General features: G+C 33.5%; 1 protein-coding gene across 1 annotated transcript in view; it reads right to left on the reverse strand.

Moving 5' to 3' along the window:
• Positions 1 to 24,959, reverse strand: part of LRPPRC (leucine rich pentatricopeptide repeat containing) — a 95,446-nt gene that overhangs the window by 56,482 nt on the left and 14,005 nt on the right. Inside the window, exons 4-16 of the mRNA XM_019748633.2 lie at positions 22,698 to 22,819; positions 22,537 to 22,595; positions 21,792 to 21,878; positions 21,047 to 21,173; positions 20,599 to 20,743; positions 20,165 to 20,310; positions 19,805 to 19,910; positions 19,616 to 19,723; positions 15,433 to 15,551; positions 13,893 to 13,986; positions 10,992 to 11,058; positions 1,940 to 1,967; positions 48 to 105 (exon numbers count right to left, since the gene is read on the reverse strand). Of these exons, the coding sequence (XP_019604192.2) occupies positions 48 to 105; positions 1,940 to 1,967; positions 10,992 to 11,058; positions 13,893 to 13,986; positions 15,433 to 15,551; positions 19,616 to 19,723; positions 19,805 to 19,910; positions 20,165 to 20,310; positions 20,599 to 20,743; positions 21,047 to 21,173; positions 21,792 to 21,878; positions 22,537 to 22,595; positions 22,698 to 22,819 (1,266 nt within the window). The remainder of the gene's footprint in view (positions 1 to 47; positions 106 to 1,939; positions 1,968 to 10,991; positions 11,059 to 13,892; positions 13,987 to 15,432; positions 15,552 to 19,615; positions 19,724 to 19,804; positions 19,911 to 20,164; positions 20,311 to 20,598; positions 20,744 to 21,046; positions 21,174 to 21,791; positions 21,879 to 22,536; positions 22,596 to 22,697; positions 22,820 to 24,959) is intronic.

The following is a 24,959-nucleotide window of genomic DNA, read 5'->3' on the forward strand; positions in this document are numbered from 1 at the left end:
AGAATGGATTTGTGGATAAGTTACAATCATCGAAATTGAAACGCTACCCGTTGGTCCTGGAGGCTCCTGGCAATAACGTCCATCCTTGTATAACAGTTCTGTTATCTGGTAAGACAGAAAATTCGTGCATTGCAGCAAGAGAAGCAAACAAGAACAAATACAATCTGAAATTGAATTCTTGAAATAATAAAGCCTCTCCCCAGTAAGGTATTATTCTTTATCACAGTAATTCAACACCACCCCCACCTGCCAAGGAGATTGTTTCGTTTTTATATAATAGGCTTGTCTTTGAAAAACAAAAACAGAACAAACCCATGAAGGAAAACTGCAATATTTTATGAAATGTCACTAAGAAAACCTCTAAACTGATTTGTTGATATATTGTTTTAAATGAATTGTTATAAATAGGAAATAGTTTATAGGAATTATCAATATTATTTCTCATACTGCTTTTGGTCATGTTGAAATTGGACCAGTTTCTCCCTTTTAAATTAAGTATTACAGAAATAATTAAGTAAACTATCCTGGACCACTAAATAACTTTTTTTCCCTTCAGTTTTTCATTAATCTTTTTCCAGTCATTTTAATGGCATCAAAACAAAAGTGGTCAAAAGTTCTAATATTTTGTTCTTATGGATTCTTATCAATTGAATACACAACACTTATTCTTCAACATTAACTCTGCCGCAAAATTTTAATTTAAAAGTCTAAATATGTGTTTCATGATGAAAACGATTACAAAATCTGTAGTGTTGATTTGTAACTTCTGAACACAGTGTTTGACTGTATACAGAGGGTGCCAAAAAAATGTACACACGTTTTAAGAAAGGAAAAAAACTGTACTAAAATTGTAATAATCAATACATACTGATAACAAAAGATGAATACAAGTCATGTGTATATATATTTTTGGCACTCCCGGTATATCCTTGGGCAGAAAATAAGAATAGAAACATAGTAGTTGTTTTCCAAAGCGATCTGATTTAGGAATTATGAACTACCTTATGTGTAGCCTACAACAGAATTTACTTGCTCTTAAAATAGCACTTGGTACATATTATAAGTGTTAACAACTCAAACTACAGTTACTTTTACTACTATTTATTTGCTAATACAGAAAATCAGGCAAACTTAACTATATCCCACTTCACTCCACCATGAAAATCATGCTGCGGTTAATAGTGATTCAAAGGATAATTAGGGTAGAAACTGTTCAAAAACAAAGCAGAACAACCCTCACCTACAAACTGCTTTTTAGCCAACAAAGACGTGTGGAAGACAGAAAATAAATTCTATCAGAAATTATAGCCGTACATTAAATATAAGGCAGCCAAATTTAATACCAAATTTTTAACAAAGACACATTTAATGAATATACCAATGAAAAATCTTCTAGTTGAAAAAGTACTTCCAAATATAACTATCTCAACCATATATTGTGACTGACTACAGTTTGAGTGGCAGTGTAATACTAAAAAAAACACTGAATGAAATTTAGATCTTTAAAAATATTTAAAATGAGAATTCTAATCAATAATGTGATTTTATTAAGCTACAAACATTTCTTGTAATTCAACATAATCGTACTTCCTGCTTAAAAGCAGTTAACTTCTTTGAAATAATAGTTTAAAATTAGTCTGTATAGCATTCATATATAGATACACTTACACAAACATATATACATGTATATATTTTTTAAATCATGTTTAATAGTTGTCTTTTGGAAAAGTTAAAAACCTATGAAGAATTTAGGACTAGGCCAAGGATTGATTCAGTAATAAATTTCATGCACCAGGAAGGCAGTTTTAAAACTACCAATTTCAAGATTCTAAATTCATTAACTTATAATACATCATAAATGTGTACAGCTATTATAACTTTTGCTTTTAATAGCTTTTTATACATCACCTTATGATTTTGCAATATAAGGAGTACTTACCTTGCTCCAAAGATTTATATCCACACACCTGCAGAGGGCAGCAAAAGATTAAAAATAAACCCAGAGGTTTAAAAAACATTTTAAGTTAAAACATACTAGCAATTATATGCAATGCATCCAGTTCAAAATCTTAAAATAAATGTTTCCAAAATCAAGTTGAATTTTCAGGAGAAGGTAATTTAGAAAGGTTGATTCTCACCTACTTTGAACCCTCAAAATAAAGGTTAGTTTGGGCAAGAATCATTAAGAATCATCCCTAAATCTTGGGGTCCAAGTTTGACGATGGAACAGAATATTTGCATGGTCTCAAAGTGTCTGCATACTGACTGCTTATTACTTGTAGTGGTCAAAACACTAACCATATAATGGAAATACTGAAAAACATCTTCACCTGGTGATTAAAATTAAGATCACTAATGAGCTGTTGATAAGACATTCTGAGATTTCAGATCTATTAGTAACTCCCCAAGAAGGACACAATATCATTCCAGTGGAATTCCAGCCAGGATGTATAACCTGAAGCTAATCGTAGAGAACCATCATGAGGAACAGTCTGTAAAATACCTGGCCAAATTCTCCAAAAATGGTAATGTCATAAAAGAAAGACAAAGGCTGAAGAACTACTCCAGATTAGAGAAAATTAAAGAGAAAAGACAACTAATATTCATCGCTGAACTGGATTCTGTATAGGAATGGGGGAAATATGGAAAAAGAAAATAATTGATAAAATAGGAACATAAACTGTATCAGACAAAAATATTCCATCAATATTAAATTTCCTGAATTTGCCAACTGTGCTGTGGTTGTGTAACACAATATCCTTGTTCTGTGGAATTACATACTGATATATTTAAGGGAAAGGGTCATTATTCAACTGAAACCTAAATAGCTCTGAAAAAATAAATTTTATGTATCTATATATGTGTACGTGTATACACAGGCTGACAGACAGATGGAGGGAATGAATGATGATAATGTGGCAAAAGGCTAAAAGTTAGTAAATGGAGATACAAGAGTTCTCTGTACTATTCTTGTAACTTTGTGTAAACCTGAAATTTTGTCAAAGAAAGCAAAACAGAACAGCTCACCCAAATTTTGCCTATTTAAATGAAAAGCCCTTTACAAAACAGGATAACCAATGAACACTAGTCACTAAGTCTTACACTACTTATAAGCTTTGTAAACTTAATGTCTATAAGCTTTGTATGTTTAATTCAAACATACATATATATGTATGTATATCAGTATAGTGATAGACCGATAAGTGAGTCTTATCGGTATAGTGAGTTATTTTTACTTTAAAAACATAAAAACTACTGGTAGACACAACAACTTAGATGGATTTCAGGGGCATTAATGCTGAGTGAAAAAAGGCCTATATTAAAACATGATGCACTTCGAGTCCATTTACATTACCTTTGTAAAATAACAAAATTATATTATAGAAATTGAGAACAAATTAGTGGTTCCCATGGGTTAGGGATGGTGGAGGGAGACTAGTATGACCACAGTGGCGTAGTGTCAGGGGGATATTTGTAGTGATGGAATAGTTCTGTATCTTTATTGTGGTGATGGTTACACAAATCTACACGTGATAGGGTCAGAACTACACACATACATTGTACCGAAGTCCAATTACTGGTTTTGACAATGTACTATATTAGGTAAGATGCAATCACTGGGGGAAAATGGATAGAGAGTAGGTAGACTTTCTGTGCCCTATATATGCAAGTTACTGTGATTCTGTAACTATTTCAAAATAAAAATACGAAGTTTCATGCCCCTCTCTGTAATCCTCTTCCTTATGATGAAATCAACCCTCCCACTGAAGCATATTAAGAAAAAGTTTTGAAAAAGAAGACAGAATCTTATTGATAGGTGGGGAAAAAAATGTTTATGAAGTCCTGTGTTTAGCATAGTGTTTGATTTAGGAAAATATTTCTTTGAGAAATCCGTTAACAGAAGAAATGGTAAACTGACCTAAAAATCATATCTCTAGGCTGTAGCAGAAAACAATTTCTCAACTATTACAAGAGAGTTTTCATCTCTGCTATCCACTGATTACAAAGAAGCCCCCTCTGACTACTTGACATTTCCATAAGCAAAAAAAAAAGGATTCTCTCGTTTTATTTTTTACAAAGAAACAGTAAGTGAAAGAAGAGAACTCAAGACATGAGGGCAAAATGGGCAGTGATGAATAAGACACAGTAAAAATTTATACTGATAAAAAAAATTAGGCATCTTTTTTGGTTAGGCAGGAACAGCTTTAATTCCAAGGACTCTTAACCTGTAAATGACTATTACACCTAAGGAGTTGGACGGGAGAGGAAGTCAGAGCTGGTTGTTGGGTAATTAGTTTACAAGGAAGTGAGAGGCCAATGCCCCAAAGCGTACAACATTAAGTGGCAAGACTTGCAGTGATTTGTCACCTTTTCCAGATCATGTACTCTTTTGGGAATCTGGTGAATTTTTCTTCTCAAGTACTGTTAATTTTGTCAAGTGTGATAATACTACAGTGGTTATATTGTTTTCTTTAAAACAAATTCGATGTGTACATTAAAGTAGTTACAGCCAGGATAACAAGAGATCTGTAATTTAAACAGTTCAGGGGAAAAAAGGAGAGTGGATGGGAAAGAAACAGATGAAACAAGATTGCCAAAAATCTTAACTCGAAGCTAGGTGATGAGGACTTTTAATTTTGTGAATGTGTGAAAACTCTCTAATAAAATATAAACACCATCTCTGGTATAAATTTTGCATCTGTATTCCAACTCTTAACATTAATAAGCTGGGTTTCCTTTTAAAGAAAAGCTATGTTAGACATATCTTTGATCAAAATATTAACAACATAGAATAAAAAATACTGCTAAGATATTAAGTTGCCTTCAGACCTCGCCTGAAGAACCTTAGAAAGGCATGGAGATAAACTTGATAAACTTTCAAAATAGTATACATATTTAAAACAAGTGATAACTAAAAGCACTATCCTGAATGTGAAGCTTCATGATAAATGACATAGGTTTAAAAAAAAAAGAAACAGCCACGCAGAACCTTTTCCAAGGTAAGCTTTTGTAAAGAATAGTTAACACTTTTTCACTGCATGTTCACTCCCTAATCCACTGTAATCTGGCTTCTGGCCCCAAACCTCCACTGTATTCTGGCTAAAATTACCACTAATCTCGACTCAAAATTCACCTAACACTTTTGGTCTCCTTTGACTATGTTTTTAGATTTGTGTTGCTGCTGATCATTATCGGCCAGACTCCAGCGATGCTACTCAGTCTCTTTCAGAAATTCTTTCTCTATCAACTGCTCCTTAAAAGCAATCCTCTGTACTAGGTTCCAAGTGCATTATTATTATTATTATTAAGACCATCGTACATGTAGGTATTTAAATTCCTTCTTTCACAGAAGAGGAAACGGACTCAGAAAGGCTAAGCATCTTCATCTAAAGTTCCACAGGCACCTCAAAAGACCCCCCAAAAATGTTGCTCATCTAGTCATGTCGTCCTTACCTGATAGATGTCACCCATCTGCTCTTACCCTTGTCTCCCCACTTCAAATGTCCACTGTCAAGTTATCTTCATTATGTAAACTTTCAATGGCTCAAAAACTATGGCTCATGGTCCAAACCTAATAACTTAGAATGAGATGATTCAAGAAGAACCCCAGGCTACCATTTTGGCTTTATTTCTTGCCATTATTTCATGCTTTCCTGAGCTGCCATTTATAGTCTACCCTGAGGTCCCCAAACGCAGTTCTCTCAGGCTCATGCCTTTGCCTGGAATGCCTTCCCTTCCTGTAGACACTGCTGAGCGCAGCACCTTCTCTGCACGTGTAGCCCTGACCCATCCCGCCCCTAACCTTGGCTGAAAGAGAGTACCTTCGCCTCTATACATTCCTACTTATCAAGAGTAGCTTGCAGTTGCTTTCTTACTTTCTGGTCTCCAACTATGAACAACCAGAGGGCACGAAGTTTCCTATCCATCCTTGATTTTACTTATCTTGCAATCCTGGCCCCTGGCACACACTAAGAGCTAGTATTTTCTGGGCACTCACAACTCATAGTTCATAAGGCACTTCCCCTCGCCCTGTAAAACCCACAAATGAGAACCTCACTGTCTGACTGAAAAGAGAATTTTAATGTCTGGCATCTAATTTAGCAACTTTCAATAGCACTAGCATCAGAAACTTGATTGTCTTTCAATACATGAAAAGCAGCACCACTTCAACGGTTCAGACTCCCACTGGCCAAGTTCAGGCTGTTGCCATATGGTCAGAAAACCCCTCCTTAGATCACAGAACTCTTTTTCTGTGGACTACAAAGACTTACATGCCTCCACGGAAATTCTGAAACATTTCTCTTTTTGATATGTTATATTGCCAGCCAAGTTTTGAACTAGCTTGAGTGACAGGTTGCCTCTTAGAGTGACTCAGTATTTCTGGTGGTAGAGTTTTCGGTAATATATAAAATGTTACTGCCCTCCTTCCCATTTGAACTCTGTTCAGCCAGTGCTATTGTTAAGAGGAAAGAAAGCCTTACTTGTAACTAGACATCTTCTTGCCCTAGATTTGACCTAAGAACTTACTAACTTTATCAGTCAGCTCTAAATGCCCTTTAAAATATACTCTTAAAAATAGCCTTATTTTTTAAAAAAGTTTAAAAGCAAAAATTCCCTAATAAACTTGAACAATCTCACCCTAACTAAGCAGTACTGAATTTATATTTCTATGGCTGACTTTCTCTATATGTTAACGGACAATTTAACTTATAATTTGGAAAAATCTAGGAAGGCATCACACTTGATTGGTAACCTCATTTCTTCAGCTTATCAACTTACAGAAATACTAATTTGCCACTCTAAAAAGATGACGAAAATAGTGGTTTTTCAAAAATATTGTAGGATAGCAAAAAAAGCAATTAATCTGGGCTAAAAGAGGTTACAGAAGACATGCTAAGAACCACTGCCTCACAGACCCTGGACCTAGCACTAAGAGGCAGATTATACTAGAGGTTGATAAGTATTCCAAAAATTGCATTCCAATATTTAAATGCCTATCTAAGTTTCCCTTAGGATTAAAGTGACTATGATATCGCATTTAATGTTCCACACCTTCTTACATTTCTGATAACTGTGAATAATTATTTTTGGTAAGGAGTAACTTTAAGTCAATCTCTTGTGCGCTAATCTTTATAGGGGTTGCAGGTAGTTAATTTGGACTCTGTTGGGAACGCCAATCAGTATTCAGTTTTCTCCTACCCACTCAGCCAATTCTAAAGACGCTACAGGACACTAGGACCCTGAGAAGCACATGACAGGTGACCGCTTCAATAGTCATAGTGAATGTACTGACAAAGGGATTTTAAAATATATACATCTGACTCAGCATCGAATGAAAGAATAGGAGGCTACGTTAATGCCAAGATAATGGATTGTAATGATATTGATTATGTTTTCATTTTATGCTTTTAATTTTGGGGGTGGGAGGGAAAGAAACAAATCACCTCTAGTCACAAATACTTCAAATTATGCACATATTTTTATGAATAATAACAAATTATCACAACCTAAAACTTTCCTATATCTACAGTAAGAAAAATTCATCAACATAATCTAGTGTTACAACCTACAGATTTAAAATACTTTTCTGGAAGGGCCTAGTTAACACTGATTTTTACAGGGCAAAGTACCAGAGGCGAGACCTTGACAAAGAGAGAGCTCTGGGTCTACAGAGAGTTGTCCTCAGTCTTCAGCCGATTACTGAAAAGCATCTGTGAGTCAGCAAAACAATATGAAGCCGAGGAAACTATCTGAGACCTTTTCAAAGTCTCTGAAAAAGATAATTCCCAGAATTCACAGGGACTGTAACAGTTCATATTCCCAATAATCTCTAGGTATATAGGGGTTAGCAGGCAGAGTATTCAAAAGGAGACGTCTCAACAGTGGGGCTAAACTAATTTAGTGGGAATAATTCTAGACTAAAGGCTGCTCCAGGTACTGCCCAACAAAGTATAAAAGCAAGCATAAAACTGTTCCAAGTAACTTAACTCAAGACTATCTCAGAACAAAGCTCAAAAATATTTAAACAAACAAAAATAAAATTAACATCATCAGCATAAAATCCACGTCTGGCATCCAATCACAAATTACAAAGCAGAAATGTATGACACATAGTGAGGAAAAATTAATGACACAAATGACAGAATTAGTAGACAAGGACATCAAAACATCTATCATTAATATTCCCATGTAGTCAAGAAGGAAGAAAAAGCATGAGCATGTTAAGGAGACATGGAAGATTATTTTAAAAAAAACAAACTGAACTTCTAGAAATGAAAACATGCCTGAAATTAAAATACATTCTAAATGTATCTCTGCCTCAGCCAAGCTTCTGCACTGTTAGTCTACTTCCTCCAGAATAAAGGACAAGTTTCTCTGTTATTTAAAATATTTCACAATCTGACCCCAACCAACATCTCCGATCTCAATAATAAATACTTCTGAAATCACTGGAATGCCTAAAAATAGAGGCAGAAAATAAGGCCTGAATAATTAGTTCAGCAGCACTGATCATGTACCAGATATTAATCTACATGTTGAAGATAGTGCAATAAACCAAACTAACATGGAGCCATGTTCTAATATTCAAAACAGTTGCCACAAATCTTTGTCACAAAATAATAGCAAATAGATATGCATGCCCTTATTTAGAACCATTTATTTTTCTAAATTACTGTGACTTTGGTTACCTAATTTCTCAGCCCACAATAGATCAAAAACAGCAAATTATTTAAGTGTGTGTAGGTTACTCAAGGTAAACATACTGAAAGCTGTCAAGAGTGACAGCAAAAAAAATCTGACAGCAACAATTATGACACAAAATTAAAAAGCAGACACAGAGAAAACATAGCAACCAGATACATTTATTAGTGGGGCAAGCAGCTCTGCATACTTTAATTAAGCTACTAAAAGCTCAATGAATGACTTGGGTATATATCAGAAGATACAATTTGTTTTCTCCCACCACATTGGATCTACTTTATAGTCCAAGTACTTTGTTTAAAGAAGTCTAGGATTTAGGAAGTATAACACATTCAAACTGACTAAAAACATGAAAAACTTTTTCCAATCTTTTTTCAAAAATAACTATGTGAAAATGTTACTATATTTAACTTTGTAATTCATTACGGTTCTTTATTTAAAAAAAATTTGGCTCTACCAGCATGTTTGTCCACTTGATTACATATTCTGTATTTTTCAAACTTTAAAGACATAGACCCTGGTTTCTTGTTCTTTTTAACTTCACACAAAACTGAAAAAAGAATTGCACTGGCTAAAGAAAGGGGAGCAACACAGAATCCCACCTACTTTATCTAACTCTTCTTCCCTGCACTGGAGATTTTTGAGACATCTACAGAAAACGCTAGTCCTCCAACCAATGAACAGACTAAAAATTACTGGGGTTAATATCAGAAGGCATTAACATTAAAAATACAGAAAGAATGACAAAATTAAGAAACTCATCCTTTTGAAACCACCACTGTTAACGATTTATTCCACAAGGATTACCAATGGCTGCTAAAAACACTGAATGAAAGGTGCTAGGAAATAGGACACAGTGTCTCAAAGTATTACTGCATAGACTTTTTAGTAATTATAAAGGTGGGGCGAGGTCCCTTTGCAAGGGAGAGAGATATGGGGAACACCACTATAACCAAGTGATCAAACTAAGTTGAGGCACCGATAGTGGACACTTGACATAATATCTCTTGATGCGATAAGAAATACTTATCACCTATGAAGTATTCTTGTCAAAAATGTTCCATCTGAGTCTGATCATGAGAAAAATGTCAAATAAAAATGTGGGAGGGACATTCTACAGAGAAAGTAGCCTGGACTCTTCAAAGTCAGTATCACAAAGACAAAAAAAAAAAGTAAAGGAATTGTTTTGAATTAAAAGAATATAGAGACATCAAATGTAATATATGAACTTAACTGAATCCTCAATCAAAAAGTAAAACAACTATAAAAGGAAGTTCTAGAACTGGAACAATCTAATATGAACTATGTATATTAGATGATATTATACTGTTAAATTTTTAGGAATGATATTGGTATTGTGATTATATAGATAACCTTCTTTTTGAGAGATATAGCTGAAGGATCCAGTATTGTGATGTCTACAACTTGAAGTGGTTCAGCAAAAAAGTGTATATATGTATGTGTGTGTACATTTATGTATTAGAAAAACAGTGTCTGAGAGAAAAGCAGATAAATATTGCAAAATATTAACAAATGGCAAATCTACATAAAGGGAATGCGGATGTTTTCTTTATTATTCTTTCAACTTTTCTTTACATTTGAATATTTTTAAAATAACAAAAGTGGGAGGGAAAGGTCATTAACACTCCCTGAGCTCACAGAGGTAGGAAGTAGTATTTATAACGAATAAAAGTCACCTGGTACTTAAATAGTCAAAGTATAAATTAAACATACATGCAAATTTATTTATAACTCCAACTCGCTATTTTCACACAGTGCTTTCTTCTTTGATACAAGACCTTTACCAAATCTGTGTATTTCTTGGAAAAGATATAAAAGGCTGCCTGAACTCAATGCAACTAGTACTTAGTAGGAAGAATAAAACAGATAAGATTATTTCAGGTAACTAGTACATTGGAAGATTTGGGAGAGTATCTGTCTTTTCCTCATACAGTAGGTCAAAAAGACAGAGAGGGGGGGTTGGCCCGGTGGCTCAGGCGGTTGGAGTGCAGGCTCTCAACCACAAGGTTGCCAGTTCGACTCCTGCAAGGGATGGTGGGCTGCACCCCCCGCAACTAGCAACCGGCAACTGGACCTGGAGCTGAGCTGCGCCCTCCACAACTAAGACTGAAAGGACAACAACTTGACTTGGAAAAAAGTCCTGGAAGTACACACTGTTCCCCAATAAAGTCCTGTTCCCCTTCCCCAATAAAATCTTTAAAAAAAAAAGGACACGAGAAATCAGCCCACATTAAGGTAAAGAACATTATATAAGGTGATCACCTTACCTCCTAAAGCCTAGAATCAGGCTGCCTCTCAAAGAACCAAATGAGAAAGACAATGTATTTGATTCCACTGCAAAAGAAAATGATCATCATTAAATCTCAAACCAAAAACAAAAAAAATGATCAACTTATTTGGAAACACATTTATTCTGGTATCTTTTAATTTTCATTTTGGAAATTTTATTTTTACAGTGGAAATGTTTTCATTATTTACATAATGTAGTCATATATATTTGCAACATAAGCTATCCTTCTAAAACATTTTCACAAATATATACAACCAATGAATCAATAATTTTTTTTTCATATAAATGGCAGTAACGAATCTACCAGCATACTCAGAGTCAGCCTGGTACACATACCAAGGCTGTAGATTAAAGGACAATGTGGCACTATGAAGGGAGAGACTAACTACTCTAAAGTACCTCTGTCCTTTAAAGACAGTAGATGAGGGGAAACGTTTTTTTCTGAGAGTGGTGTTGGCTTCTGTTCAACCATTCACACTTCCTCATTCTATTTTCCACTATGATCAATGACGTAACATTCATGCAAGGGTGACTATCTAAAGTCCTAATAAAAATAGGTCTTTACCTCTGCTATGTAATTAATTTTATCGATCTTTAACTCTTCTGAGCATTTGTTTGCTCTCCTCCTCATTTTGGCACTTAACAGTCTACAACCTTGTAAGTTTCAGTGGGGACATTGTAAGCCTGATTTGCCTTAGTATTAGGCCTTCCATTTAAGGCCTGATTCTTCACATACCCCGGCCATAATTAACAAGGGATGGAATCACAGTAGGCATCTCCTGAATATAATTTTCCCTGTCATTGTATTAAAACGGTGCCATATTATTAGTAATTGATATAATCTTTTCAGTATACATGTAATGTGGCTAGTGAATAATCTAAGATGGATGGAATCAGAGAAGGATTCATAGTGAAAGCAAATTCTGAAGACAGAATACAGTTTAAGTGAAGATTAAGATACCTGGTTAAATTAAAAAAACAACAACAACAACTCTCATGGGAAAAGTCACAGTAGATTGTAACGTTATTTGCTCACCTCCCCAAAACGTGCATAAAAATTTAACAGATACACTTAAAGAGAATTGTTTTAGATCACCTGTTATATTCCTTGAACAGGGAGCGTTTGTCAGTGGTTTTATATAGCATTTGAAAATTTAAAAATCATTTAAAAAATGACCTGAGTTTTAGTCACTCAAGGAATTCAAGTAGACACAACATGCCTCTCGATGCCTTTAATTTTGCTTGATCAAATTAATTTTCCATGCCTACAAACACAAGTGGGGAAATGTTTCCTATCATCGCACAAACTCCATCAAGATGAGCCATTTATTTACTCTTCTCCCCTTCCTGCCATTCCTTGTGATGTGATAACCCAAAATGCATACCTATGACCTGCCTAACAGTGAATCCCAGCAATTATAGAACGAACTGCTCCAAAGGCCTGTAAATCAAAGGGGGAGGGGAAGTACTGACAGGAGCGAGCTGAAATACTCTAGTCTTAAAAGTTTCTGGAATTTTTTTTTCAAATTTAATGAACAACTCTTGAAAACTTATTTTTATACTATTCAAATTAGTATTTTACAGAATACTGTCAAGTTTTTATTCATTAAAAAGGTGACCAGAAACATCTCAGCAAGCTGAAGACTACTGGCAAAACACATCTAGTTTCCTTAGCAACAAACAAGTCTGAAAAATCAGGAGGCTGACAATGAAGTGGAACGGATGGTATGATAAAGAGAAATGGCAGCTCTGATGTATGTATGCACCTTATGTGCCCAGATTTCTTTGCTAATGCTTCTGTTTTCATCCTGTCAGTATGAAAAATTTATATAGTACACAAAGTGGAAGACAAAATCAATACGCTCAGAAGCAACCAGCGTTAATACCCAACTTTCAACTCAAAGAACTATTCAATCACTAGTCACCATTTTTCATACTGAACACTTTGCCTTTACCTTAACAATATTATGATGAACTATTTTAAAATAACATATACACACGTAACATATATCAATAATTTTTTTTTACAAAGCTTCTACCTATATAGTTTAAATATACATTTAATCAGAGCTTAACTCTGAACATTTAAGAGAGTCAGAAATTGAAGTTTTTACGTTTTGTTTTAAAATAATATTTTTTTCACAAGATCTGAAAAACTCTCAAGTAGTAACATCATGGGTATGTTCAAAAATGAAGACTTTTAAGTCATGTCTTATCCACTAAAATGTAGTGTGGTGAAAAGAATAAAGGTCAAGTTACAGGATCTTGGTGCTGACTTGATCACTAACTTTGGGCAAATCATTTAACTTCTCTATGCCTTTCTTCATCTATCAATGAAGGAAATTTTATTAACATGTGATGAACATTGTAAAGCACCCTAGCATTTCTAAGTGTTTATTTGTTGGTTTTTGTTAACGAGAACTGGAAGATGGCTACATGTAACTTATGGCTACAATAGGTGTTAGTTTAGAAAAAACTTTCAGAAACAGTATCTCGTGGTAGGTAGGTAGATAGGTATTATAATACTATTCCCATTTCATGAAATTGAAACAAAGTAAAAAGACTTGTTGCAGGTGTCATAATCAGAGGCTTAATTGTGAACAAAACCCAAGTCTTCCCGGATCCCAAGTCTAACCTACCACCATGTTATCTCCAAGGTCCTTTTAACTTTAAAATTCTATCCAAACGATCCACAAATTCAACTCATAAACATCTTATCAGTCTGACTTAAACAAAACATATAAAAATTCCTTTGCTTTCAAGGAAGTTACCTTGAACTCCACGGAGGTCAGCAATGAGGGCATGAACTACCCTGTATGCTTTCAATAGTAACTGAAATCAACAACTATCAAGTTTACTGCTAATGTTGCATACTTACAAAATGATAAAACATAGTCTAAGTTCCCATTTAGTGCTTCACATCTCAATTCAGCTAGAGAAAATATGTTACTTTCAGGTAGACATCCATTTTCCTAGGGATAAAGCACATTTCAATGATAATATACCTCAGCTAAAAACATTCTGATGTACCATTCAAATTTCCTTTTTTGCCATGTCTTTAGATCACCATATTCTCTGATAATCTCTCATTTTTAAAAATTATTTTCCAGAACAATACATAAACTGAATCATTGGACTTTAGCAAAAGCTACGAGATAAAGTTCCAACATTCCAAATCAAATGCTTATCTTCAAATTCAGATAATCTGTCACCCTTAGAATGCCTTCCTTCTAGGAAGAACTTACTACTGAAGACAATGAAAAACACTCTAATTTAAAACAAAATAAAAATTCAATGCATTAATCTAAAATATTTTGGGGCATACAGTGAGGTAAAAATCATATTTATCTCCAAATGGTTAATCACTTGTCCCAACATCATTTAATAATTTAAGTACATGAGCCCAAAATTAGCTCAAATATATTTAATGAGTCACTGTATAGTAGCACAATATTAAAAACCACCCAATCAATAATAAACAATGAAAACAAATAAATTATGGTATATCTATACAATAAAACAGTATGCAAGCATAAAAAATAATGGGTAGAGTTACATACTGCAATGGAAAGTTGCCAAGTGAAAAAAGGATTTAGGGAAATAAGAATATGTGGGAAATATATATTTCTAACAGTAAAATATATACAGTACAGGCTCAAAATACTCAGCTAAGTACTCAGGGAAGAGAAGTAAAGACACTCAAGATAAACTCTACCTTTCAGAGGGTTATAGTTATGTAATTATTTCAAAGAAAGAAAAGAACACTCTAATAGTAGAAAAATCAAGGCATTATGTGAATAACCACCCAGGAAACAGATCTTTTGAACTAAATATTTCTTAAAAGTATTTGGGGCTCTGCTATGTTGGACAGCACTTTGTTTTCAAAATAGAAAGTGCAACGCTTACTGATCAATGCACTAAGGCGATTTCTTCATATATTCCTTCATAAAGGCCTTCCCTATTCTCATGGGAATACGAAGCATTGGGAGGAAAATAATGCTTTGGAGTCAAACAAAAGATGATTTTAAAAAAACAGAACATATAGTAAATATACTATGAGTGTATTTTAAAAATTCAGATAGAAGTGCAAAGTAATATTCAAAAATAAAAAATTACAATTGCCTTGTAGAGTGGGATTAGGAGCAAATATTGTTTTATTTAATTGTTTTCTGATATTGGCACATTGTCTTTCAATATACAAGAAAAATGCTGCTTTATTTTTTTAAGTTTTTTTTTTTTTAACTACTACAGATGGTACACTAACGAGTATTTTTACAAAGCTTTAGCAATTATATACAGACATGACCATTCTTAGTGCTGAGCTTAATAACTTCCCTTTTTTCTTTTGGTTACCACAAAACATTTGGAAGGAAAGATATTCTCTTCAATTATGAAATTAAAACCGTACTTTTACTCACCTGCAAAACAGCACGAGCTGACTTTACACTATCAAAGGATGGAAACACATAATTTATGAATGTCTCTTGATCAGGATTCACTCCCATCTCATGCATTCCTTTGAGGACTTCAACTATACCTGTAAGATAAAATTCACAAGCACAGAGATAAGAACTCAGAATAAATTAACAAAAGATCAGAAAGTCTAGTTCATTTTCTAAATCAGAATGAAGGAAAGGTACTCAGCATTTTGTGTAAAAGAAAGCAGAATAGCAAAAGAATTAAGAAATAAATGAAATTCTGTAATATGGAAATTATGATAATAAATGTCCCTACTTAACTCTCAGGGCAGTCATTAAAATTAAAGGAAAAAAGTGTGTGAAATTCTAAAAAATATTAAATAAATGTTAATAGTAACAATAATGATTTAACTTTTTTACCTGTCTTAAAATACTATTAACAATTTTTCAATTTTCCTTAGATGATGTGTAGAGTAAATGTAGTATAAGCTAACTATATGTTTGAAAACAGGCCAACAAATTGACAATTCTTATTCTGGTACAAAATACTTCATCCAATTATCTATGCCTCAAATACTTTTTAATCTCTTAATTCTTCATTTTTCCAATAATGTTTATCAGGGAAAGGGGTGCATTCTGCTTATTTAGATAATCTGTGTTACTAGTATTTTTAACTTAATATTCTAACTGAAATTAAAGCAGGTTTAAGAAAACATGGGTTCACACCGTTACTCAGATAAGCTCAGTCACTTCCTCAGGCATTCTGAGGGAGAATAACTTGTCAGATGGGAAGAGTGAAACACTTATTAATAAGGAGAAAAAAGGTGATGATCTGACATAACTACATACACATCCTCCTAAAAAATACGATCCATATTTCTTTTTTAAAAAGATTAAAATAATCATATGTTAACTTAAACAGGGATCCCAAATCTGTGAACTTAGAAAATCTAAACTAAGTCTAATATTTCAAATGCAGTCATGAGAAAGTTTATGAATTGAGAGAAAAGATTTTTAAGAATTAAAATAGTTCAAACTTTGGGAAAGGAAATACATATAGTTTACCTGAGCAACTTTCACCAACTATGGTCATTTACTTTACATATTTTAGACTCTAACCAGAGCACTCACTTCATTAGCAGGCAATTTCTTACTTTTTGAAAAGTACCTTCTATTCAAACACTTTACTGAACTGGAATTTATGCTTTCACATTGGCCCTTATATATTTTACTCTTTCTATATTCTTACTTTTTCAGGTTTTCTAAATATACCAAGAGATGTAGATCCTCAGTCATTGCAGGTTATTTCCTCTCATTCAGGCCAACTTGCTAAAATTCTGACGGGTAACTTTTCCATTTATGCCACAGAGAAAAATACTAGTAAGATGAGCCATGAGGAATTCACGGTAAGAGTCTTTCTTAGGTGTTTGTGATGGCTAAATTTATAGCCATGAAAATTCTAGAATTCAATAAAAATTGCTGTCCACTTTTGGTTCAGTTTGATCTGACCCCTAAATACCTTTGTTTGATATCCTAATGGGTTTTATTTATTCCATAGGAGACACTCTACATCTTCCATCACTGCAGCCAGTATTTCCTTCTGTTATTTCTACCAGTTTACACGTGACTGTCTCTAGACAAAGAACAAGTTCACTGCACTAATAAGAATGTTACTTTCTTATTTTATACTAAAGAAACTATAGAGAATACGTTCAGCTATTTCCATGTTACATGAGGAAGACCGTAGACTATATTAGTTTACTATTATTTTGGACCTCCAGCAAAGGAGAAACTTTTTTTTTTTTAACTGATCTTTTTTATCTGTTTATCTATCTATCTATCTATCTATCTATCTATCTATCTATCTATTTATTGGGGAAGGGGAACAGGACTTTATTGGGGAACAGTGTGTACTTCCAGGACTTTTTTCCAAATCAAGTTGTTGTCCTTTCAATCTTAGTTGTGGAGGGTGCCGTTCAGCTTCAAGCTGTTGTCCTTTCAGTCTTAGTTGCAGGGGGCGCAGCCCACCATCCCTTGTGGGACTCCAGGAATTGAACTGGCAACCTTGTGGTTGAGAGCCCACTGGCCCATGTGGGAATCGAACCGGCAGCCTTCGGAGTTAGGAGCATGGAGCTCTAACCGCCTAAGCCACCAGTCCAGCCCAGGAGAAACTAGTTTTTAAAAACTGTAAAACAGTTGACAGTATCTAGTGCTCTCAAGTTACCTTTCTCAGCTTTTATTTTTTTCCAGATAAAACCTTCATGGATTCTAGGAGCGGGGTTGGGGGGAGGGTTAGGTGAAAAAGGTAAAAGGGATTAAGAAGTACAAATTGCCAGTTACAAGAAAGGTCACGGGGATAAAGTACAGCATAGGGAATGTAGTCCATAATATTGTAATAACTATGTATGGAGTCAGATAGGTGCTAGACTTATCAGGGTGATCACTTCATAAGTTATATAAATGTCTAATCACTATGTTCTACACCTGAAACTAATATAATATTGCATGTCAACTGTAATTGAAAAATAATTTTTTAAAAAGACTATTGGTTTAAAAACCTGATAATACTTTAAAAAATGTTCTTAATGTAAAATTCGGTACCTAATTTTTAACCAATAGCTAAGAACTTTCACAAAATAAAGTCAGTGTAACACTTACAGACGTTTAGTATGGAGGTGTTATGGTATTTAAAACAAGTATTTAAAATAGGAGAACAGAAATCCTCAGTTCTAATCCCAGCATTTCTGGCAGCTACATGTGGAACCTAAGGTCAGTTACTGAATTTCTTTGTGGCTCTCAGTTCCTTCATCAATATAACGTGAGCTTTCAACAAGGCACCTCTGAAATCTAAATTCTAAGATTCTAAGAAAAGATGGATTCCAGATAAAGCCCATTTTTCTCCAGCTTGAGCTACAACTATAGAGAGAAATTATCTGAATTCTTTTATGTGTATTTAATAATAAAAATGTGGTAACCAATTCATGTCTAGATACAGAGCTAAGGTTGAGGAAAGCAAATTTACCTGATAAAAAAACAAACATTTCAAGAGGTACCAAAAGTATTTTCCTATCTGTGTAAAAGGTGGACAAACTAATATGCCCAAAGATTTTCATAGAATGTTGTAAACTTTTTATGGTTCAAAAATACTGGGTTAAAGGTTACTTCTTGGAGTTTTCACAACTGGAGGATATGCAAAGAGTTAATCAACTAGCATATTGTTTTCCAGAGATTTTTCTAAAATGGATTTAGAGACTTTTATAGCCAGAAACAATTAGGGAATATTTGTTTCACTATTTCCTTTAAACCAGAAGACAGCTATATATTTAAAATAAAATTGCAATATGAAAGTCTGCTAAAAGCACTTTTTTTGTTGTTTGTGCATTTTGTTTGTCACCCAGTGTCATACTAACAACTCTGCATCTCATTCTAAAGCACATTATACTGAGATAAAATGAAAAAGAGCATTTTTTTGTTTCCCCAAGGGGGAAGTACTTCTGTTAAAAGCATCTTTTTATGATACTCCCCTTTCTGAATTACCAATAATGCAAACCAAAGAATTAGATCCTGTACTCTAAAATTTAATATTTGTTCAATTCTTATTCATATCCTATAGACATCCCATGTGTACAAGGGAAAAGTCTGCTAAATGCTTAAACGTACTTAAGAACCTGAAAGATTGAACGTTTCTGTCCTTCAATCAGCAGGCTGTCAGGTCATGAGCACTCATTTTGCAATAGAAGTTGTCTTTCCTTTCCTATTATTGTAACTCAGCTCAGTTAAGGAAAAAAAGACTGGTCCACAAAGAAAATGGTCTGATGATATATAACTTAATCATTAATGAAGCTAGACAAACTAAATTCAAACACTATATGTAAAATCAAGAACTAAAGAGTTTTAGAAAAACTTAAAAATAATGACCTGTTTAAAACTACACTCACAAGTTTGAATATAGATCAGAGATGAATTAAGAAATGAAATGTAATTAAGATGAAAGAAATCCATTCCATTTGTTTTTTAGAATCTTTACATAATATTTTACTATGATTTAAATCAATTCTATTTTCTCAGAAGATCTAATACTCAGGAATAAGTATGCTTGCCCCCAAAATTCAATTAGATGTGTATACAAACTATTACGATGGATCTTTGAACCATTACCAATCTGTAGAAGGCAAAACCTAACCTTGAACATTTTTCTCCTTCTGATGTCCAACTAGCAATGGCCAGAAATAATGAGTTCTGACGGGAAAACCTTCTTCCTTCAGAGCCTTCATTAGAGCTTTTGCTGAATCTGAAAGAGATACCATGAAATATTACAAAGCTACCTGAGAAAAAGTTATTTATGTTGGTTTTAATTATGAGAATCTAGTACCGGTTTTATTGGCTAGTAAAGCACACTGGAGTGTGAACTGTAAAGGAGATGAGTGCATCTGGGCTTCCTTTAACTTCTTACAGTAGTCTACCAGCTTCTCTGCAGGCTAGGAAGAAAAAGGCACACATCAGCTGGATCTACAAATATCTCAACCATTTGATATTCTGCAAACGTTCTAATACTTTTGGGATGAAAAATTTGAACGCTTCACCCTCTTTCTACCCAATAGTCTTAAAACACAAAAACAAAGTTTTCATAATATTTATAATTGGTCTAATCTCATAGTAGGATCTTGTATTTTTAAAAAAATCCTATTTCACTGCCTATTACACTGTCTAAATGTAAAAATGGAAAGAATACCGTATTCATAGTCACACAGTGTCGTAAAAAGAAACTGCCAAAGTCACTCTGACCATCTTCCCTTGATACAGGACAGGCTAATAGAACTTGGAATGCTGTATCTTCCAATTTTTCAGTGACTAAAAGCAAAATAAGGTTCATTGCATCTGGGAAAAAAAAAAGACATCTTTTTGTTACTGAAATTAATGACATTTTTATACTGTAACCAGTATGAAAGACAAACTTATGAACTACAAACACCAAAAGGAGCTATCTGCCTAAATAATAATGAAACACTTCCAAATGAAAACATTCCCAAGTATTCATTAACTCAAGTCTCTTAGAGTCCTATGTCCATCCACATCCCTCATTGTTATAGAATGCCCTTTTTATCATGTTAATAATAATAATTCAGATTTTTAGAAAAATCATGAAAGTAAAAATTTTATAACTACCTGGAATATATCTTCTTTCATATGTAATTTTTTCCAAAATTTCTGAGACATATTGAGGATACCCAGCTTTACTGAAGCTAAAGATAAGTTGCAATAAATCACGGTCCATAAGGTAAAGATCAGACTTCTCCACCTTCTCCAGAGTCTATAAAAAGTTCCAGAAATTAGAACAAGTTATTTTTAAATTAAAGCTAAATAAATCCAAATACCAAGATTTAAAATACCAGGAACATATATCATCTAAAGATTTGGGACTTCTTTTATAAAACAGAAACATTCTATTTCAACAATAACTGTTACATTAACAAGATACCAAACTATAAAAATTCTCTACAAGAGGTATCTTTGAAAACAGATATAAACTATACTTTTCTGCTTCATGTAAAAACGTAACGTAAGTTTACACAAATAATTTTAAAGTGTATTTATTTACATGATATAATCATACCTGCTTAACATGGTCAATGTCACCCTTCTCAGCATATGCATTCAATAAGGCTAGGTACGTGTCTGGACCAGGCTCAATACCGGCCTCTCTCATTACTGTGAGAATATTCTCCGCGTTCTCCATATCTCTGTAAGTTAATGCAAAGAAAATAAAACAAGTTATCATAATACTCCCAACTGTAATATTATCATTCAATCTAAAATACATTACCTATGTTTATTAAAACTGAAAATCCTTTAGTACCATTTAGAAACATGGTAACGTCAGAAAACGACAAATACATATTAAACTGGTTACAGGTTTCTGAAATAAAGATCATAAACATCTCCAATTTTTACAGGTAACTTTTCCAAAAGAGAAACCAAATTGTGTAATAATTACACAGACATTAAATACTGTGTACTTTCACTAAATATGACTCAAATTTACCTTTTTAGGGGAAAATACGTTTAGTAAATTAGTCTTCAAAACTAAAAATTTTTTCCAGGGCACCAGCAAATCACTTAATAAACTTTACAAAGTCAGTTACTTTGGATCAGGCCCAATGTTTGTAACAAAAATTTCAAATAAAAGTTTTTATGAAACAGATCAATTTTAAGACTAGGATATTTTAAAAGTATGCATCTTCTATCTCACACACTCAAGATTGTTTTTGAGGAAGTACATAAACATGGTTTAAGAATTTTCTACAATAATTCTATAATTTAAACCTCACTTGAGAACAAAACCTTAGGGTGAACATTACCCAGCTCTTGCATGCCCTGTAACAAGAGCACTGAATACTGCCTCTGTGACTGGAAGATCCTTAGTTTTCATAAATCCAAGAATCTTGCTGCAATGAAAGAGAAATGAAAATAATCCTTGGAAATGTACATCAAAAAACCGTTTTACAACATATACTCACAAAACTCCATTACCTGAAATTATAGCAATTGTCTTGAAGTACTCTTGTTAAAAATAGCAATTTTAAAATCTGATTGTTTCTTCTATACTATTAATTAACCTTTAAAAAGCATTAAGTTTAGTAAGATTAATTTAGTTAAAAATGAGATTGTACATTTCAATTTATCCTTTATTCCTTAAACTCTCTAACCAAAAGCAGTAATAAATTTTATGCAAGCAGAGAAATGCCACAGCTGACTTTATATAAACCAGCACGATATTGTTTTATAAATGAATACAGTTTAAATAGCTAAGAACGTTTCCTTTAGGAAATATCAATTTAAAAAAAGTAAAGCCAGCTTTATACCTCAACAATTTTAAACCACTGCTCCAGTAAATCAAATTTTTAATTAAAATAGTAATTTTTACTTATTGTTCCCCTCTTACACAATTTTATATTTTATCTAAGTCACATTACCAAATTTGCTAGATTAAAATGCTTCTGAAGTAATTTCCCTTACCAAGAAGAAACTTGAAAAAAACACAGTAAGTATATTACAAGACTTATAAATGTGTTTGCTTAAACATAAATTTATAGAGCTCCGTACCTGGCACCTTCAATGTCTCCCACATTACAATAAGCCGCAATCAACCTTTGGTATGTCACCTGTCAATGAAATAAGCCAGTTATTATTTTTTTAATGGTCTTTTTTCCCGGGTGAAAAAGAGTGGATGTGACCAGTAAACACTTACAATAGTAAATACCTACTCGATTTGGTTGAATGTTTGCTTCCTCCATTTTTGCCAAGAAGTCAGTTGGTGAAAATTTATATTCATTTTGAAGGTAGACTTTAAGTAAAGCATTATAGTGACTTACATCATACACAGTACCTACAAATGAAATTTAAATCAAACTTAGAAAAGCACTTAAAAACATATCCTTTATCACAACTAAAACATGTGCACTTAAATTTAACAAAGAATAAAATGATCACTTCGGTATTTTCATCCTATACTTAGACCCATCTATATAGAAATCCTATCAGAACAGAGCAAACTAAACATGTAAGACAGGAATTACTGAATGACTGTACAGTTACAAGTATCTGCCTATGCAGATATTAAGAGGTCTCTCCTTATGAAGCATAGTATTCTCTTCCTGTTAGAAAATGCTGACAATACCCCTGTATCTAAAGTGACTGGATGATTTTTTCATTATAAAGCAGTCCTTGCTACATTACAGACATGCTGGCGTGGATAGATTGTGACTGTGGTTTTATACAGGTAGGACCGTGCTGGCACTTTTGCTTATTCACTAACCAGGCTCTCAAAGTCTTTGAAGGCTCCACTTCCATTCCATCCCCAGTTGCTGAACACCATGTCTACTCACCTATCAATTATCTGTGTTCCAAGGCCACATTTTCTTTCTGTGCCCATCTTGCCTAAAGCCCTATCTATCAATTAAGGTCACCACTCAGCCTCCCAATGCCCACTCATGGCATCATGGTCATCATATCCATCCAGTGCTAATGTTTTACCAAATTTTCATGAATTAAATTTCATATCTTTATTCACCTGCCACATAGGCAAGTGGTCAGTATCTGGTTATCAGTTTGAGATACAAGGTAGCAGTGGCCTGTTCTATTAAATTAATATTTGTTTTTATCTTAGCAGACATGTAGAATGCTTACTATGTTTCAGGCACTGTGCTAAGTACTCTGCATACAGAGGCTCAATTACTCTTCACAACAGCTTTGAGGCAAATACTAATATCATCCCCACCCTACAAATGAAGAAAATTGACTTTTACTTGTCCAAGGCCACATGGCTAGTAAGTGACCATAAATTTGAACATAGGTGGTCTGCCTTGAGAGCCCAATTTTTTAACCACCGTAATACTTTATATAGGGTCTTACAGAGAACCATGTGCGATTCAACATCTGCATATGATTACGCAACAAGGTTACCATATAATGCCTATAAAACTTCTGAAAAATCCTCAAGTCAAGATAAAGAACTTTAATAATGACTGGCTACAGCTGAAGGAAATTATATTCTGTAAGTTTGTAAAAGCATTCACTCTGGTTTGTTGAAGCTGAGGAAACTGCTCAAAATCCAGATAACTAAAATGTATTCTAGCTTTTCATACAGATTTTAGTTAAGATCAATATTCAACCTAACTCTACTACGTTTATGTCTTTATTTCTACCACTTTGGCATAGTGCTATGGATGACAAAAATGTTTCTGTGAATTCAATAGAAATTTTTACCCCCATATTTACTATTATGTCTAGTTAATTTTATGGGTCATTTCTTATTTGGACTGGAGGTAAAACCCTAGAATGGAGAGATTTAAACTTTAGCTTGAAAAAATGGATTGATTTAAAGAGTAAGACATAAAGACTATTCCAGAAAAGATAGACAACTTGAACAAAAAAAGTAAAGGAGACATATATTATTATGATATAGCCAAAGAAGTACACCAAAAGTAATTATATTAAAAATTTAGCACATGGCAACATTGAAATGAGATTCTATCATTTCCAGTGTTTCCTCCAGGATCCCTTTTAGTTTGGAAATCTCAGTTCCAGTCTCAGATCTGTCAATAGCTTATTCTGTTACTTTGGACACATTACCTACACTAAAATATCTCTTACAGCTTTACAAGTTTATGAAAAAGAGTCATACTGGCAATCTACAAGGCTTCTGGCAATATTAACTCAAAAAGTATCTATCAAGTGTAATATGTACAAAACATCATGCTACTGGCAAACAAAGATGCTATGGATTCCATTCTCAAATAGGATACAGAAGAAATACATGTTTGAGACCAACTATAACAAAAAATCTTTCCATTGAGGTATTAACATAATGATTGTTGTATAAGGGCTTTTTTATATTTTAGAATATAACCTTTTCACAAATATTTCTCCCAGTTCAACATGTTTTTCTTAAATTACATGACTTATTGACGTACAGACATTTCTACTTTTCAGTCAATTCTTTATCTTCACTTTTCTGTTACTTTTAC

This window comes from Rhinolophus sinicus, linkage group LG05 (genome assembly GCF_036562045.2).
Source record: "Rhinolophus sinicus isolate RSC01 linkage group LG05, ASM3656204v1, whole genome shotgun sequence".
NCBI lineage: Eukaryota > Metazoa > Chordata > Mammalia > Chiroptera > Rhinolophidae > Rhinolophus > Rhinolophus sinicus.